Here is a 19,949-nt window from a genome sequence, read left to right on the forward strand (position 1 = left end):
GAGCTGAGAGCCAGGTGGTAACTGAAGAATATCACATTGTTTCTTACAAGGGCTCTGCATCCTCTGGCTTTGCTACCTGGTGGCCCCAAGGCTCCAGCTAGTCACACTGTGCCAGCGGCATGCCAGGCTGTGATGAGCCACGCCCCCACTGCTCATCAGCTTGCAGGCCTCACCTCCTGGAGTCCTAGCCACCAGACTGTGCTGTGCTCTCCCCGGCAGAATGTGAACAGGGAAAGGAGGGAGAGGGGGGATGGGGAATCCTGGGCACGTGCACAAGCCCCCCCACCCCACCCCACCCCCATCCTGCCCTGTGCCCTTGCTGAGCAGGAAATTAGGAGCGTTGTTCTCATTCAAACCCCCAAATGTGTCAGTTTCTCAAAATTTTAGGTCTTTCCCCCAGCCTACCATAAATCAATGAATTAAATATTAACCAGGTATCAGTTGCTGTATGTAAAAATCCATGTAGCCAACAAAAAAAGATAATTAGTACATTTTTCTCCAGGCATGGGCTGCTCTGATGAAAGGAAAACAGAAATTCAGGTTTACATATCAAATATTATTTAGAATAAGAAGGGCATAGAGACAATCTTCAGGATTAGGCTGAGTTTGAAACACAACCGTGCACTTTACAAACTCTGTGGACTTGGGTTCATGTCTTGGCTCACTGCCCCTGCTGAGAACAAGCCAGGGTCATTCCTTGCCTGCTTACGGCACCCCGCCTCAGAGCTGTCCTCCCCATCCCTCTGGGCCCTTTTTGGCTTTCCCCACTTAGCAGCAGAGCTGCTCCCAACATGTGAACAAGCCCACGTCTGTCTGATTTTTAACCGATCCCTAGGACCCAGCCCTGGTCTTCATTGTTGATTGGATAAACACATCACGGCCTCATCTGTAAATAGGGATAACCGTCCCCCTGGTAGGGGTGTGAGGACCGAATTATGCAGCATAGGGTTTAGCACATAGCAGGAGCCCAGCAGATATAAACTGTTGTTTCCCCTTGAACAGTCCCAAGGAAAGTAAACTTCCCTGCCATGAAATAACATCCAAAGGAACAGCCTAGTTCCCGTTTCCAGCCAGCACTCGCAGTGTCGAGCCATAGGTCTGCAGCCACATTTGGCACTTCGTCACGCCACGCAGGATGCAATGGGGAAGACACTGCATCAGAAACCTCAGGGTCCCCTTGTCAGGATCAGAATAACAATGACTTCCCTGTGATCCAGCTGCAACTAATTTGTATGCTCACACACACATGCGTGTGCGCGCGCGCGCACACACACGTGCACACACTGGCACAGTTGGAGGTGGAGCTGAGCTGATGTGCCTCTCCCAGAAGCCATCAGGGCTCACAGTATCTGTTTACCACAGTAGTGCACTGGCCCAAAGTTCAACTGCCTGAGGCCCCTGAGGCGGCAGGGGCTCCTTGTCCTGTGCAGAAGGCAGGCTGGGCATGAGAGAAGTAGGCTCCCCAGGAGCAGCCCGTCCCAGTGACTGATGGGAAGAGCGTAGATCCTCCAGCTCCCTTGTGCCTGTTGGGAGCTGACTCTGGGACATGAGCTGCACACTGAGCAGAATGAGCTCTGGGCACCCACAGGGATGAACAGCCTCAGAAGGCAGCCTTCACGGACTCCTTCCTGTTTGCTGCCTCACTTCCCCTCTCCTCCACCACTGTTTCCTGGGCTCACCTCCCAAATAAACTACATGCACTCAAATCCCTGTCTCTGAGTCTGCCTCTGGGGGCAAAAAAAAAAAAAGCCAGACTGAGACAGAAATCAAACAGAAGAGTCCCCAGTTCACAAAATCTCATGTCAGTGTTGTGACTTAGCAGTGGGACAACCCAAATGCCAATTGGCTGCTGATTGCCTTTGTCTTATCAAGAGGGTCCTTGCCTGATTCGGAGAGAGAGCTTTATCCAGATGTCACTGTCCCTCCTGCCTCCACCGCTGGCCCTGCTCTCCGGGAGCCAAAGTGGAGGAATGTGCATGTCCCTAGAGACATAGTGACATCAGTGGCAGTTCAGTGTCCTTGGTATGAAAACCCATCTAGGAATTAGGGCTTCAGGATCCTGTCCAGAGGCAGAAGAACCATTTTAGAAACATGCTTTTTCTTGACTTGAGGGAGCCCTTTGCGGTGGGCAGACGTGGCTCTGGACTTGGCACACTCGGGCTGGGAGCTGGGAGGCCAATGATGATTCCAGGATGGTCACTGCCACCTGCATTGTAACTAGCTGAAGAATGAAAGTACAGAGCTTGGGGTCCGCCCAGAAACCTCCCAGGAGCTGGACACCCAAAGGTTCATGGTTTTTCTTTAAGTCAGCTTGGTTCCATTGAGCCTCAGTCATCAGCCTCCTGAACCATGGGGTCCTCAGAGCCCAGCAACGAGCACTTGCTTCTCTTCTACCACTGGGCAGGTGGCCATGCCAGTGGCTCTGCAGCGAAGTCCTGGCTGAAGTGGTTCTTAGAACCATTTGCTTCCAGGTGTTGTAAACTGGCCAAATAATTCTCTAGGTAGTCCACCAAAAGAGTGGTTTATTTGGGAAAATAAAAAGAAACAAAGCCACCAAGGAGCGTGTGAATGCACGTTTGCCAGCCAGTGTTCCAACCGGCCACCCACGTGCAAAAAAAAAACAAAAAACAAAAAACCCGATTCCAAGATGGCTTCCTATTTATTAGCATCCCTCCCCCCGGAAGTTACCACAAAGTGTAACAGGAAGTCAAGACTAGAGCGTTAAGGGGCCCAGCTCCACCCATATTCCTCCCAGCTCTATGGTTAATCATCTTAAGATGCCAGTTCACTTTTATCAGTGTGCAGGTGCTGCATTCCTGAAAGAGGGATGCAAACAAGTGCCTGAGTACTCCTAGTACTCAGGTACTAGTACTCCAAGTACTCCTAGCCTGAGTTTGGAGACCACGTTCAGGAGCTGAATCTCCCACAAACCCCCTAATCATTCCAGGCTTGGAGCAGTGATCTCCGAAGTCCCTTCTGGCTTCAAAATCCCATGGATCTAGATAGGTCACAGATTAAATGGGTTGTTGTTTCCTGACATAAGTATCACTTATGACACTGTTTATACGACAATGTCCTATGTGTCAAGCTTTTGGAATGTGAGTGTTGAAGCCCTAAATTTGTAAATTCTTACAATATAGTCAAATTTGTATATCCACTATCCTGAAAGCATTTTATTTAAAGTGTCTTTGTTTATTAATTTTTATCACAAGTCACTGAATCATTGTGCTTTATTTTCACAAGGGAGTCACAGACCAGCTGTTATCTCCCATATTTATAGTTTCATGGAATAATTCTCATCAAAGTACTGAGACTTCTCTAAACTAAAGTATCTTTCGAGGTGAATTTGTGCATCTTCTCATGACTGCTCCCCATTTCCTAACATGAGATCACATGGAAACACAACCCTGGTCAGTGATCAAGGAGGCAGGTTTGTCGAATGTTGTCTAAGAAAACCCAGAACCTTGGGTTTCTGAAGTTCAAAATGCTTGTGAGAAACTTTTGGTTGATATCACAGTGTCGACTTAAAATCAAGTACAGTAATACCTTGATTTGCGAGCATAATTCATTCCAGAAACAAACTACTCATATTGCAAGACATCACTCGTTTACCACGTTAAAATGTATTAGAAATGTTTGCTCATCTTGTGGAACACTTGCAAACCACGTTACTCGCAATCCAAGGTTTTACTGTATTGTCCATCTGTATCTCACCCCTGCAGAATAACTCACCGTTCACCAGAGGATTCAATGTCTTTATCTCAGGTAGCATTTTTATTGCAGAAGAGTGCAGTGTTAGATACTAACTTATATCTTATGAACTATACTGATCTCAGTGGGCCGTATGCCTATTGAGGAATTAACACCTCTTTTCTACCTTTCTATTTAACCATTGCCCTAGGAAAACAGAGATGCTTTAGCTGTCCACTTAGAGCTACAGCTCTTATCCACAGTGCTTGAACAGGTGAGGCGGTTTCATTTCACTCGCGCTGTTGCTGGCTTCACTCATGTCATCATGGCTTCGCACATTCCCACAACTGTGACCTGTGTATGGAGGGGCGGGGGGGAGAGGAAAGGGGGTTGTTGCCTGGCTGGGAAGACAGAGCCCCAGGTTCTCTCCTGGGTCACTGGGACTGCAACAGAACATCTTTGTCTCGAGGAAAGAGATGAACTGAGTACTAGAGGAAGAGTGTCCAGAGCTCCAGTGCAGTGCAGGTGTTATCTGAAGGCCCAGGAAAAACTGACATTGCCTCCACCATAGCAGTAGAAGGGGACATAGGACAGATGTGGTTTGAAGAGAGAAAACCAGAGTAGCTCATTTATCCTAAGGGAAAACTGGACAAACAGCCAAGGGTATATAGCACAACGCAGTTCACCAAGCATCATATTTTTATTGTAGGAAAACATACAAAAAAACCTAGATGTCCAACAATAAGGGGCTCTTGGGGAAATGGAGGGGATGAGGCCCAGAAAACAGATGGGGCATAGGCACTGCAATAGCAAAGACGGATTGGTCCAGATACAAGTAAGCGGGTAAATTTGATGTCATGAAGTTGAAGAGGTTTTGTTTTATGTTCTAGCTTTTCTCTCCTGTCTTGAGCTTTTGAACTAGAAGGCAAGTTTGTCTTCTAAAAGTGAGCAGATAATGGAATTGGAGTTTCAGCATTGTGGAGAGGGTTTGAAATAGCTATTGCATAGAACAGGAGAGAAAGCAATGTTTAGAAATAGAAAGGCTCCCCAGGCAGCAATAAAAACTTAGATAAGGTCAGAGATCATGAATGTTACTTGAGATATATAGCCTATGAAAGGATACAGCAACCTTGAATGCAAATACATGCAAAATACAAATCCATTGTAGTCAAAGAAAAGGTCTGCTAGTATCAGGTCTATTCATAAATCTGCATCATTCAGCATAATTACATAGCACAGCTCAAGTGGTTCTGAGGTTTACAATAGAACTTCCCATGTCAGGAGCTTTTAGGTTAGCCATCAATGTGCCATGAACTAAAATTTGCAGATAAATCTCAAACCAGATTGGGGGAGGTAGGGGGTAAAATGGAAATTAATTCCCTCCATAATAGGAGCAGAACACGCGAAATTAAAGCTTAACGAGAAAACCGCATATCTCCAAGAAACCTAGCAGTCTGCTAGTAGGCAAGACAGTGTAAAGATGAATTGTTCCAAAATTAGGGTAGGAGTTTAATGGAATTCAAATCAAAATCCAAACTGGACTTTTTTTTTTATCTCTCCAAAAGGATTTTTGAAATTATCTGATAGAATAAAATCAAGAATAATTTAGAAATTTTAGAAAAAAATAAAGGAGGAATGAAGAGGGCCTAGTTATTAAGATATTACCTTATGTTTTTAAAGGCACAATAATCAAATTTGTGAATATTGATTTAAGATGCAATGAAATAATCCCGAGGATATCATAGAATATATTAAAATTTAACTCATGACTTATCTTATGACTTCTACCCACCTCTCTCACCTCTAGTTGTAAAGAGATCACTTCCTAATAAATGGTGCTGGGACAAATATTCACTTGTTCTTTTGGGGAGGGGAGAATGTGGCTTGAGGGGAAGGTCCTTAATTTTCACACCAATGAAGGAACAGATGGATCCTCCTGGTTTGCAGGCCCAGCAATACTTACAGGAGACAATAAAGACATGCCCGACTTCCCGTGGGAGCCATGGTGCCACAATCCTTGTTCATTCACCATTTAGTCAACAAATAATGGTTGAACTATTGAGTGAGCTGCATGACAGTAGGCATAAGAAAGGGACGTTCCCTGCTCTCAGGGATTTACCTTCTGTTGGAGGAGAGCTGATAGATACATAAACACATGGAGGGGAAGATGTCAGAGAGTGGTAAGTGCTAAGAAGAAGGCTAAGCATGGCAGTGATGGGACCGAGTTGGAAGGAGAAAGCGTCCTGGCTGGTCTGGCCCTTTCTGACCAAGTGTCTCTCAGGCTGAGACCTGAAGGACAAGAGGGAAAAAGTCAGGCAGAGACCTCCATGATGGGCTTACCAGGCAGAGGAACCCATGCAAGGCTTTAAGGTGAAAATGACCTTGACAAGTTCAAGGAACAGATTTCAGATCCAGGGTAGCTGGAGCGACATGGCCCAAGGGAACGTGGTGGGAGAAGGGAGAGAAGGCAGGGGCTAGAGCAAGCAGGGCCGTGTTGGCCACGCAGAGAACTTTGACTTTTATTCTGGGCGAGGTAGGAAGCACCTGGAAAGTTTCAGCAGAGAAATAACAAGGAGGACCTTACATTTATCAAGGTCACCCTGGCTGCCATGTGCCACTTCCTTTCCTAGTGAACATGGACGAACATGGAAGCTCATGTCTCCTTGAGCGTCCACAGAGCTGAGCATGTGCCCTCGTGATGCCCTGGTTACTGCCAGCAGTGGGGAAGTGTTTCTAGTCTGTATCAGGAACCATTTTTTCTGAGGAATAGCCAGTATACAAAAGCGAAAAATATTAATGAGTGTGGTTGCCTCCTTGGGCAGGAAAAAAAGTCCTGCCTGGTCTACACCTGCCAGGGAGGGTTGGTCACAGGTAATGGTCCCAGGGCCTGAAGTGGCCTTGGTCAAGTGGCCCACATCAAGTCACAGGGACTCCACCCAGGAAGGGCAAGAAAATGGCCTCAGGGAAACAGACAAGTGGGTTTAATTCTGGAACTAAACTGCAAATAGCACATTTTTAAAAATTCATTTCTACAATCACCATTTTAAAAAAATGTTATTTCTTTTCTAAATGGTTTGATTATCAAAACCTAGATGCTTTAAGAAACCACTCCTAGAGGTGAGTTCTTTATTCTCTGTCATGTTTCATTATTTCAGTTTGTTACATATGCGAATTTATTAGGTTCATGCTCCAATTTCTTTCCAAAATTCTGCGCCACCCTCCTTCATCAAGTCACTCTTCTGGGACACGAATCTCTTTGTGGAAAATGTATTTTGATGGGTTGTAGAGGCCTCGCCGGAACGCCTTATGTTTCACGAGCACTGAAACATATTTGCATTGAATTTTCCTAGCAGATTTCTGTCAACTATTTAGGAGGACATATGGAGTTTCATTTCTTACGTTTGAAAATGAAAAAAAAAAAATATATATATATATATATATATGAAATCAGGGCATTTGGACAAGTTTCCTTGCTTGCTCTGGTCGTGTGATAGAAGTGTTTCATGAAGCCAAGACAGCATCTGTAACATGGGACAGAAAAGTAATGGGCGGACTGTGACATCTGGGTCCCACTCAGAGCAGGTCTTCTTATAGACCACATTCTGTTTCACTCTAATTGGCCTTGGCGGCTCAAGCCCAGGTAAGCTCAGAGAGGCTTAGAAAGGAGCTTGTCACTGAGGCGAGCCGAAGCCCCAGTGTGTGGCTTCCTGCTGGTGTGCCAGCTCAGTGTGCTCATCCTGCCCGGTGTCACAACAGCCTGGGGCCTTCTCTCACTGGCCGATGGATTGCTCACTGGCCTGCTCATTCAGCCTGAGCCTCGTCCAGCATCACTTTCTACAGAGCGATGGGTCTCGGGAATCAAACACACGGAGCAGGGGATGTGACAGGTGGGAAAGAGCGTGGACTTCAGAGACCAAAGTCTCTGGGCTCACGTCCCAGCTCTGCATTTTCACTAAAGCTATGGTTTCTTCGTCTCTAAAGAGGGGACTCCAACCATGCCAGGTTGCTGTGAGGGTTCAGTGAAATAGTGAGAAGTCCAGAGGCATAGCTGGCACAGGAAGGATCCACATTCACTTTAAAAGGGCTTCTTTCTCTCTCCTCCTCTTGCCCTAAAGGGATGCTGGAGCAGCAGTGGGCGGGGCAGAAGGTGTGGCCTCGTATGCATTTTGTGCAACTTGAACAGGGGACAGGCTTTTCCACTCTGCCTGGAATTCCTGCAGGAGAGCCACCCCTTTGTGTCCTAACTGTCTTTAGATGATCCCTGTGAAACTTCTTTCTGTTACTTGGGATATCCACTGCCTCCTACTGGGCCCCTAAAGAACATGCATTTATCGCACGGCTGCAAGGAGGACTGCAGGGCCCCACATTTGCTTGTTTGTTACTAAAGCCAACCATGAAGGTTGTGTCTTCTCCAAACCCGCTCAAGAAACCTGACATCAAAAATAATGGATTCACGATCAAGACTAAACAAAGGACTTGGAAGTTACCCCATTTTAGCATTTGGCAATCGCGCTGTCTCTCGGGTTATGAGAAAGATCTTTGAAATATTACATTTTTCCTTATTTCAAAAGCCTAATGAACCTTTCATCCTCTCCTGGCATTGAAATCTCCTTTAATGGTACCCGTTTCTTCCAGAGCACTCAGCTGGAAAGCACAGCAGCGGCTTTGCATCTCCCTCTTCTTCCGCCTGCAGCCCCAGCGCTCTGGGTTCTCTTTCCAGAATATTGTGCCTTTCATCCTTTTATTCCCATGGCAGCCGCCCCACCCCCGGCCCTTGTGACCTTTGATTCAAGCTGCACCGGTCATTTCCTGGGCTTCTCTCTGCCTCTGATTCTCCCAGCCCTCCATCTCTGCTCCCGTGGCAGTCAGAACCACATTCCTAAAGCCTCTGGGGCCGGCGTGGGAAGAACCTGGGCTCTGAAATCGGGTGGACAAATCCCAGCTCCTTCAGGCCAAACCCCATCACCTCTCTAAGCCTCCGTTCCTCATCTGGGAAATAGAATGACCCTAGTGCCTGCGTCATAGGGCAGTGAGGAGGGTTAAATGAGGCCAGGCAAATAAAGTGTTTATCCCAGAGCCTGGCACGTGATCAGCGCCCAGTAAATGACAGCTCTGATAACAGGCGCAGCAAGAGCCTGCAGTGTCGCCTGATCATCAGCAGCACAGAACTCAAGCTGCTGAGCGTGGCATTTGGGGCCCCGTGAGGCCCAGTCTCTGCCTCCATTTTCCCATTTGTCATCCTCTGCATGCCCTGGGCTGCAGTAAAAAGCATTTAAAATCGTATCTTGCAACTATGTTGGTATCAAGATTCATATATGAACATTATGTATTAAAACATGCTCCTGGATCTAAGATTTCATTGTTTTTCTCCCAGTTTTAAAAGAAATTGAAACATTTTCATAGACCCCTAAACAAAGTGGTGGACCCTAGGCTCCAGGCCTGCAGAGCCCAAGGCTAAGGATGCCCTTTGTCGGAGCCTCTGAAGGGGCAGTCTGCTTGCCACTAACCCCGCTCTTTCATAGATTGACCCAGGGACCTCCAAGCATACTGCCTGCTTCTGTAGCTCACAGAAATCCTCGTGTCAGTGTCCCTTCAGCTCCTACCGGCCAAGCCTCTTAGCTCTTGTTATAAGTCAGCATCAGAAGTGTCCAAGGTGGAGCGAGGAACATTCTTCTTCCCCAGATACCTGTCCACATCATTTAATTCTCAAAGCTTTCTCCCACTTTTTGTTAGATTCTATCACATCAAGACTTATATCAAGTCGCATAAGTACCCAGGCCTCTGTTGCAGCCCCAGTCCATCCATCACACACAGCCAGACACCAGATTTGTTTTGGGGCAGCTGAGACGGCAGGTGTGCATGCCCAAGGGTGGGGCTGGGGTGGGAACCAGCCCTCTATCATCCCAAAGCGTTCCCTTTCTATCAAGCCAGGCACCTAATGAGCCCTGCTGCTCACAGATTCACAAGCCCGAGCCATTCTGGTAAGGAATATTCTTGTTTATTCCAGCTCGAAATGAGTCGGCATTTCTTTGTCAAACACAAAGCTTTGAAATGAATGATGATGGTGGGAAAATCTCAGGATAATTTGCAAGAATTGCTAATAAGTAGATCTATCTAGTGTTTAAGGTGAAACTATTATTTTAATACTTTCTTCTTTAGAGTTCTGTAGACTCAGAAACTCCCCCTGGCAACACCTTGTATTCTGCATGTCTCTGAAAAACAGTTTATAAGGAAGAGTAAACGGAGGGTGATTTTGATAGGAAGAAAAGGTGCCTGAGGACAGGATGGAGAGGTTGCTAAGGCTAAGCTTTGTGAGGACTGAGACCAAAGTAAAGAAGCCTTGCTCTGCCCCACAGTCCCTAGAAAGAACCAAAGGATACAGCTTGTATGTATGCCTTGAGTCCCAACTTTCTTCTTTCTTGGGTCCATTGAAATGGCCGCTGTGGCAGGGCCCCAACCTCAGAGTGGTATCTAACCTTCTTCCGGGTCTGCATTGGTCCTATTGTTGGCTATAATTGGGCAGGAAGCTAAGGCAGACCCTTGTTTCACTGCCTTAGTGATGAGTGATCGGGAACACCCCCTTAGGTCAAGAGGAAGCACTGGGATGCTTCTTCTCACCTCTGCACCCTGAGTGGTGGACTGTTGACTTCAGTCCCAGTGGTTGTGAACTGGACGTTGTGGATTTGACATTCCATGTGGGGCAGGGACACAGCCTGAGCCCCAGAAGGGGACACTCAGTCTCTCAGGGGTGACCGTCAGTAGTGGGGAGACCGAGGAGCAAACACATCCCCTGGTGGACCACCAGCTGGAAGTGTGTGCTGCCCCTGAGTGAAGCCACATAGGCATACTCGTACACTGGACATTTTTAAAGGGAACTGTGATTGTGTCTGGCACTTAATAAAACTGGCTGTTTAATTTGTATCTCTGCGCTCACCAGAAGGTTGAAGTTGGTGACTGCGTGGGCTCCCAGCCGTGTCCGTTCCATTATCTAGGGGGCCCTCGGCCACAGTGTCTTTGAGCCCAACCTTCCTTGTCCTTTAGCTGATTTCCCCCGCACTTTCACCTCCTCCTTATTTGATGCCATGAAACCATCTCATGTGATCCCTCTTGTAATTAATATCTGGAGTCATATCAGCTGCCATAATAGCTCTCGCGAGCTCTCGAATCGTGCTTGTTTGTGCCATTCAGCCTGTGTCTCCGGTGCTGTGAGCAATAAAGCAGAAAGGAGTCTTAGCTTGTCATTTGTCCCCCACGCACAGGGCTCCCTGCCAGCACCCGTGAGTCGCCACCAGCTTTTCATCTGAACACCCTGTCCAATGCCACATACAGCTTTGTTTAACATAACTGTAGAAGCTGTTTTGTACTTTTAAATCTAGATTGGAAAGGGAACAGGACATTTACATAACAAATTAGTGTTAGCCCTGTAACAGATCTAATCTCTGTTATTGGGCCAGCGAGTAAACGAAGGAACAGAGAAGTTAGCTAACTAACTACCAGTTATCCTCACTTCCAGTGAGTGCTCTGTGAGCTTCCACCCCCAAGTCTGAGCCCACTCCCGGGTAACAGATAAGAAACACATGATCGGGCTGGCCGAGTGGCACATTGGTTAAGAGCTGGCTTGAGATGCCAGAGGGCCCTGGTTCGGATCCCATATATGAGGGCCAGTGACACTGCCCTCCACAGCTAAGATGCTGAACAACAGCTCAACCTGGAGCTGGGCTGCTATGAGTCGCCAGCAACGGCGTAGGCTGCAGCCCCTGTGGCAGTGGGTTGCCATGGGCTACCGTGTGTAGCCAGCAGCCAGCGTGAGCGGCCAGCAGCCTCAGTGAGCGGCCGTCCAGAAGCCAGCGACTGATCTGCCTCACCCTGGAAGAGTGCAATGATGGTACCAACCTGGGCCAGTGAAGCAACGTCCCCCACAACTAGACTGAAGAACAAAAGGACAGCAACTTGTCTGTTCCCCTTCCTCCAATTCCCCAGCGCTGTTCCCATTCCCCAATTCCCCAATAAAATTCTTTAAAAAAAAAAAAGAAACACATGATCCCCTGCAAATGCTTATGGATTTTGGTTTGTTTTCCGGTAGAGAGAAAGACTGGGACACCCACCAGACAGACACATCTTGTCCAGTTTTCACGAAATTATTTTCCAGCGACTTCCCCCAGCTGGAGGCTAGCTCCCTTCTGAAGTGGTCCAGATCTTGAACCAGGCCACAGACCACAGAGAAGCTGAGGTGCTCTCTGCTCACGACTCCTCACTCTGACCTAATGGCAAATGCAAATGACTTCAGGAGCCAGGAAAGTGTGTCACCAGGTCAGGTGGCTGGGGTAGGGCTAAAGGCATGCCATGAGGGCAGGGACTTTATCTTTGTCTGCTGCTTGTCCCAGCACCTGGAGCAAGGCCTGAACACTATGGACCCCCAATAAAATAGGTAGAATGAGTGGTGGGGACTCTAGAAAACTGGGAGGTGGTTATCCCACAGATGGCACTCTTGTCTAAAATGCATGCCTCTGGGCAGTGTTTGGCTTTCGGCCTGCAACTCCTGTGATTGAGTAAACCAGGCTGTTTACAGATTGAATGGAACAGTGACTACCAAGCAACATCGATGTCCAACTTACTGTTTAGATAGTGTATGTTCACCTAGACTCAGGATGCAAATAAGCACCGTTTAAGTCCTTCCATTAATAACCTTGGCCTGTTAATGACCCTGGACTAACTGGAAATTGGTGTCGATGTTCACATTTCCCATTCCATGTTGCTGTGATCCCCTCCCCCCTTTGTTTTTTTAAATCTCTTAGTCTTATGTCTTTCTTTTCAAAAGATGTACAAGGACACCTCTTCTACCAAATAAGGGGCAGACTTTGTACATACATGCTTTATTTCTACATACATGCAAATAACAGAAGGGTAACAAATCTGCTTTCATATATAAAACATTGCCTTTTCTAAAATAGACGTAAACACACAGTGGCAACTGTTTCATGCCAATCATCTTGAACCCAATTCATCTCCAAAATCTGCCACCTTGAGATCCAGGGTCCTGGATAATGGAGGACAGCCTCTGAAAGGTTCTCCTAAGGTGAAGAGCTGGCCCTGGCTGCTTGCTTGGACACACTGCCCTTGTTCTGGTGGGTCTGTGTCTCCTTCCCTTCATCACCTTCTGATATCCCAAACCCATTTTTTTTTTTTTGGTTTGTAGCGAAGCCCCTTGAATCAAAAGCAGTATAACTGTTGGGTAAGTCAAACAACTGCTGTGACATAGACGGGCTGGAGAGGAGCCCACTGGGCACATGTGCCCTATAGATTGACAGGTATGAGACCAGGTGCCCCAGCATGGAAGTGTAGAGCCAGCTTCTAGACTGCTGGATGCAGCACTAACTTGTCACTTAGACACTTCGATTCCCTAGTGCAGTGGGAGGGCTTTAGAAAACATCCTCAAGTGAGACAAAGCCTACAGCAGAATCTACTTGGAGGAACAAACTTGGCAAAATCAAACCACAGCTATCATTAATATTTTAGCCAGGAAATATGAGTCAGAAGGTACCAAAGGCATTAAAATTCTAGGTTTTCTTGAAACATTTTACTGGTCAAAACAAACAAACAAAAAACCAACTAAACAAACAAACAAAAACATGCCTGTGGGCAATATTTGACTTCCAATTTATAAAGCCTGTGAGGAGGTAAACAAAGTTGATCCTAGGTGGAAATCATTACTGTCAAGCAACATTGATCTCCAGCTTATTGCTTGGTGCTATATGTTCAGATGAATTCACAGATGCAGATAATTCATTCTGGTTGAAGACCTTCTACTCCATTAATGACCTTGGCCCAGACCTGGACCGATTATAATTTTGAGCCATGAATGAATGTAAAAACTAGAAGCGACTTGTGTCAGTTCAGCCCCATGTAATTCACATGAACATGAATATGTTCAGCCACAAAGAACAGAAAATTTGGCCAACAGTGGCTTCAACAGATAGGGAATTATTTTTCTCATGTAACAACATGTTCAGAGGCAGGTGGTGACTCACGGTGGATGAGTTGATCCTCTGGTTGAGCTACCTGGGCACAGGCTCCTTCAGTCTTTCTGATCCACCTTACTCTGAATTTTGGTATTCATCCCCACTTTTGTCATAACTGCACATCTATAATCAAGGAAGGAATGGGGAGGGAAGGGGAGAAGCATCAACTGCATCTATTCACCTGTTAGGAAAACAAAAGCTTTTCTAGGAACTCCTCAGTAGGCTTTCCCTTCAGGCTCACTGCTCAGAACTATGTCACATGACTGCCCCTAGCAGCAAGGGAGGCGGGAAAATAGAGTATTTTTCTGTTCAGCATCTATGGTAGAGGACAGCGAGGGAGAATGGGCCTGAGAATAGGTGCGTGTGAGCTAACATACAGTAGCTACCAAGGCACTGCAGAGAAACTCTTTTCCAATACTCTCATTGTAGAGATGACCAAACTGAGTTCCAGAAATGGGAAGTAACTTGGCCAAGGTCCCATAACAGGATGAAGTGAGAGCCAGAACCAGAGCCCAGGTCTCCTGACTCCCAGTCTAAAGAGCTACCCACTGGACCACATCATGGATGTAGTTTGACATAGTCTGTGACTGAAGCTCTGTTGAAGATGTAGCATATCATCCAGAAAATGAGGCGATGGATATAAAACTCTCAGCAGTGGGCAGAGGATATAGTAGCTTCCACTTGACCTTCTCCTTCCTCCCTCCCTAAGAATCTGGAATGATTCAGCATGAGTCACAGAATCTCGGCCAAGTCAAATCTGCCCTCCTCTGAGCTTCCCCTGCCGTGTTTACCTTTTCATTCCTTTGGCACGTTGATGTTTGTGTGTGTTACAATGGAAGCGATCGCATGATGAGCACCACGATAGGGTAGAATTGCCATGTTGTTGTTAATGTGCTGTTCTTGTCTTCTGTCTCCTTCTGTGATTGGACCAAACAGAAGTATTCTGCTGTTTCTCTCTGCAACATCTCCACAGAAGTCCTGAAAGTCATCAACGCCACGGAGGAGTTGATAGCAGAGTCTACAGGGCCCTGGGAGTGCCCACCTGTCCTGCCTGACAGAGAGAAAGGGACGTTTCCTCTTGGGACAGACCAAGTGAAGCTGGATGAGCAGCTGACTTCCCTGGAAGAAAACGTAAGTCGGTGTGGACGTGCCCTGTCTAGAGCAAGCGTGCAAGAGGCAGCAGATGAAGTCGTGACTCATCTCACACACACAGTATGGGGACACAGACACACCACCCTAACAAATACATTCTTGGCAAGGGTCCTAGGCTGGGTCCCCAGAAGCAGATCCTGAGATGAGGGTTTGTGTGTAAGTGACTTAGTAGGGAGGTGTTCCCAGGGATGGCTGGTAAGGGAGTGGGGAAAGAAAGCGAGAGGGGGGAAACTTAACAAAGATACGATCTTAGACAAAGAGTAACTTCTACCTGACCCTGCAGGGAACTCTGGGGTTCAAGTTGCGTCTCAGAGTTGTTCTGAGGGAAAGGACTGGCCCTTACTCCAGCCAGCAGGCACCTCGGGCTGTCTGCAGGTAGGCTGAGGGTCTGCAGGGGCCCAAAGGCTGTCTTCTGTCTAGATCTGAGCTGGTGGCAACGAAAGCACACTGAAGCTTGGGGGGCGGTGGGGCGTGCAGGGCAGGGAGTATGCAGAATCTATAACCAGGATCTGTGGGAGTCCAGGTGGAACATTGTTAGGCTCACAGGAGGAAATGAGGGTGGTAGCCCACAGAGCGGAGGTTACTACAGCTGGCCTGCCCCGCTTCACAGGCACGTCCCCTGGTGATGGAATTTTCTATCCTTCTGACTTGTGAGGGGAAAAAAAGAATGTAATAGCATCTTACATATAAATACTCACAACCGTTGTTAAGTATTTCAGTAAAGATCCCATGAGAATTTTCCAGCAATGCAGACCAGGAGCGACCCAGAGAGGTATGGACGTTAGCCACTCAGGCCATCATCACCATCTCCAGGTGGCCTAGTCCTGCCCACAAAGCTGGTATCAAATCCAGTCAGGTGATTCCCCCCTTCTCAGGCCCAGCAGAATCAACCCTGATTTGGGGGTGCTCGAGTGAATGCTGTTTGCAAAAATCAGAAACTGTTATTAGAGGACATTTTGGCTAAAAGTTGAAACAACAATTCAAAATGACTTGAAGTTTTTTTCAAAAGTCAGCATGTCTTTCACTTTAAAAGTTGAAGAGCCTCTCCCTTTGGGTCCCCATAAAACCTAAACCTGTGTCTCTCTGACCTCCGACCTCACTTTGCTGTCCTCGCTGTTCTGTCTCCCCTTAGCGCGGCACCGCTGACATTTAGGGTTAGATAATGCTCCGTTGTGAAGGGCTGTCCTGCGGGTTGTAGGATATTTAACAGCACTGCTGGTCTCTACCCAATGCTAGATGCCAGGAACAGCACTCTCTGAATTGTGACAATTAAGAAATGTCTCCAGACGTTGTCAGATGTTGGAGGGGGACGATGTGGGGAGGCTGGGGCACAGTCACCCCCGGGTTGGGTACCAGAGTCATAAATTCCTGCAGAACAGAGCCTGCCGGCTTTCCTATCTGTACCTCTAAGCCTTGGCCAGAAACTGACACAAAGCAGGTGCTCGAAGAACGCTTACCTGATGTATGATTACATCAGATGAATGAAGTGCTTTTTTAAAGGAAGACATGTTTTACTTCTAATGTGCAGGGTCTATGTCCCTTACATATGTCAATAGCACCGTTCTTTCAGAGCTGATAGTCTGAAAATGGCCCTAATCCGGGGCACACAGAATTGTAAAGGTTAAGATAAAGATATGGTTCACCAAGAAAGAGGCACATTTTTTTGTTTTTCGTTGGTTTTTTTTTTTTTTTTACAAAGTACGGTACCCAAAAAACTTACAATGTGTGAAATAACCCAGATTCAAATGGCAGCGGTCGGTTCTCACGGCACACTAAAAGCAAAGAGAATGTGCCTTTCTCTTCCCCCCAAGGAGCACGTTGAGAAATAGCCTCGTCGAGTGTTCATTTTGTAAGAGGCTTTGACTGTACAATATGTTTCTTTTCTTGGGTTTGTTAGCACTTTCAGTTTGAAACACATTCACTTACCCACTGATTCAAGAATTCGCTAACCCCAGCGGGGACACATGCTGAGAAGCCAGCCAGGAGGTTGTCATTCACTGCTCCCCTGTCCGGCCTCCCTAAGATGCCTCCCCTGTCCCCAAAGAATTAACCGCCTTCTTCCTCCTTTCCTTCCCCCGCTCCAGCTTTTCAAGTTTCACCTCAGGAGAAACTCCGTCTATGTTCCTTTGAATTCTGTGGATTTTTGAGTCAGAGAAGGGGTGACTCTTTTCTTTATCTCTTTAGTCCACCAGATCACAGAGCCTGGCTGGGCAGGTGGCTTTGCTCTGCGGTTTGCAGGATGGAATTCATTTGAGTGGCAGGAGAGGGCCCGGCTGGCTCTTCAGCTGGCCTCTGGGTGCCGCGGATTTAATTAAACCGTGCCTTTGTCTGTCTGCTCTGCACCTCACTCCTTCACTGCCTTCCTCCTTTGTGCGGAGGAACCCGGGGACCGTCAGAAATAGAAATGGCGACGCTTTTTCTAGCCCTCTGAACGTTGGCTACTGCAGATCGGGACCGAGATGAAGGAGAACATTTGCTTGAGGCTGTTTCGCCTTTAAAAATACTTCTGAAGGCTTCAGAGCTACATGAGATAAAAATGTCACATTCGTATGTTGAATCGCCTGTTTTCATAAACTGCCTTGTTCATCCACTTAATTAGAGAAAGGCATGGGGATTTCAGAATTCCCTTAGTCTCTCAGGTTTGACACGTCTCACCTGCTCTTGTCTCCCCTGTAGACGTGAGGAACCTCAGGCCAGACCCAGCCTCCCCTGCACACACAATGGGGGCTCATTTCCTTGCACTGAATGCCTTTTTGTCTCGGTGATGGTGATGCACTTGCTGAGAGCTGTGAAGCTAGGATTCTATTGTACCTGTTGGGGTCTGGCTGGGAGAGGAATTTCAGGAAAGGACGATTCACTGAGGTGCGGACAAGGTTAAGGGAAGCTGCAGCACCCCCAGAGTAGCCATAGGGGGAGCGGTCACCATCCCTAGGCAGTGTAGCCCAAGCACTGGAGCCTGGACGAGCGCCCCCTAGTGGTATCTGTCACCACGGAGCCTAGCAGCGTGGAGAGAGCAGGGAACAAAGATATTTCTACTTCTGTCTCTGATCTCCTGCTGGTGTTTCCCATTGGCCAAAACCACCCCAGCCAGCAAGGGAGGCTTGGTGATGAAGTACAGACAGGTCAGCCTCGCAGAGAACAGAACAGGACAGAGAGGGTAGAAAATGGATCTGGGGGTCAATAGAGAACCACTAGCGTGATCATGCTCAAACCTGTGGTGTGAATAGTGGGGTCCCACAAAGGCCACCTTGTGAATTTATGCAGGGTTGGGAGGGGGAAGGACAAATCGGCCCCTTCGCCCTCCCACTCCCATCTGAGGACCTTCCTCCTTCTCATCTTTGCGAAATGACAGAGACATTACGGTACCCCATAATTCCCAGCCACAGAGGCAGTAGAGGAACTTGTCCCAGCTCCCCTTGTATCTCTGCTCTGTAACTCTCACCAGCACCAAATATGCCATCATGTATTATACATGCAGTGGCCACAGACACAATGGAACTGCCCCGCCAGGAGCCCAGCTCTGCCGCGGAGGATGTTGGTCCTCTTTCTCAAGGCTCCCGTACAATGCCCACAGCACAGCAGAGGATGTCGCGCTTGAACCTGTGGAGGTGGTCATGTCCATTCAGGCGCTTCTCGGGCCTCAGAGAGCAAGAAAAGAAATGCTACCAGTTACCATCTAACTTTAGTCCCCTAAAGTGCATTTCATGGAGGCCAAGTCCAACAAGATGATCTAGGAGCAAATAAGTTTGAAAAATCTGTATGCTCTTTCTAGGAAAATTGAGATTCATATTAGCACATTAAAGACTCCGAGAAGCCCTGCAGTAAAGAAATCTGCTTCATTCTCTTTATTTTGTGGGCTTTGACCACAAAGTCCTTCCTTAATGGAACGCCCATGCTCAGCCCTTGAACCACTCTCAGAAAGGCTGGTTGAACCAGGAGCCAGTCAGTGGAGTCCTGGGCATCAGTGATGAAGGTTTGGAGAGCACATGGATGACTCAGACATGGTAGCCACCATTCTCACCAAAAGTGGACACTTACTAAGCAAGCGACTCCAGGCTCATGGTTTTCAATGGGTTATTTTTTTAAGGCTAGAATAGCACTTTCATTATATAGCCTGGTAACTCTTATTATTTCAGCCCAGCAGCAGACAATGTCATGTCGGCCTGTAACCACAATCACTCTAGCACCTGTATGTCACAGTTCAAAATGTAAAACGTAACGTTCCAGCCGAGATTCAGTATCACAGCATCACAGGGCAGGGGAGACAGAGGCATGGGATCTGGCCGCAGCCCTCCCAAGCTCCAATCCAGGCCCCACCATTTCCCAGCTGTGAGACCTGGAGAATTCACTGAATCTCCAGGGCCCGAGGTGCTCATCTTTAATATGGTGATTGTAAGAGTACTTCCCTCCGTGGTTGCCATGGGCATTAAATGAGATAAGTCACATAAAGCCCTTTGCCCAATAAATGCGTGTCGTCATCATCATCACCCTCGTTGCCATCTCTGCCATCTTCCGGTCCTTGAGGTGCCATCACCTTGGCCGAAAGTCCCTGTTTAGCTAGTGTCAGTGCCAAACCACAGATGCTCCCCTATTGCCAGGAAAGCAACTTTTAGGGAACTCAAAGCGACGGATGAACATTCTGGCCCGGCTGAGGGCTTGGAGCTCTCTCCTACTGCTTTGTCTTGTCGGAGGAAACAGAGAACATGAGCAGATGGCCATGTTGAGGACAAAACGACAAGGAGCTATTAAGCTGATACAGCCATAGAGTGTGATGACGTTGAGCTTTATGTGTTTCTGGAAAAATCAAGGTTCCAAGGTTCTGAGACCAAAGTTATATATGTCAAGTACTGTGTAACCATTGCCACACTCAAATTATTCCATTTAAATAACAATACCAAATTTTATTTCATTGTGCAAAACTATAAGTTTATATTTAGAATTATCTTATCAAAATAAATTTACTTTTTGAGTGTGGGTAGCAAAAGTGTAATATCTGAACTCAAAACTGTCCTGGCCATTATTCTCCTCTCCTCTCCCCTCCCCTCCCCTCCCCTCCCCTCTCCTCTCCTCTCCCCTTCCATCCCCTCC

At 47.3% G+C, this 19,949-nt stretch overlaps 1 protein-coding gene across 1 annotated transcript in view; it reads left to right on the top strand.

Annotated features, from left to right (window-relative positions):
• MYRIP (myosin VIIA and Rab interacting protein) overlaps positions 1 to 19,949 on the top strand; it is a 279,386-nt gene that overhangs the window by 247,652 nt on the left and 11,785 nt on the right. The window contains exons 12-14 of the mRNA XM_019662728.1: positions 3,902 to 3,964; positions 14,646 to 14,840; positions 18,780 to 18,834. Coding sequence (XP_019518273.1) covers positions 3,902 to 3,964; positions 14,646 to 14,840; positions 18,780 to 18,834 — 313 coding nt within the window. The remainder of the gene's footprint in view (positions 1 to 3,901; positions 3,965 to 14,645; positions 14,841 to 18,779; positions 18,835 to 19,949) is intronic.

The sequence above is a fragment of the Hipposideros armiger genome, unplaced genomic scaffold (assembly GCF_001890085.2).
Source record: "Hipposideros armiger isolate ML-2016 unplaced genomic scaffold, ASM189008v1 scaffold_380, whole genome shotgun sequence".
Taxonomy (NCBI): Eukaryota; Metazoa; Chordata; class Mammalia; order Chiroptera; family Hipposideridae; genus Hipposideros; species Hipposideros armiger.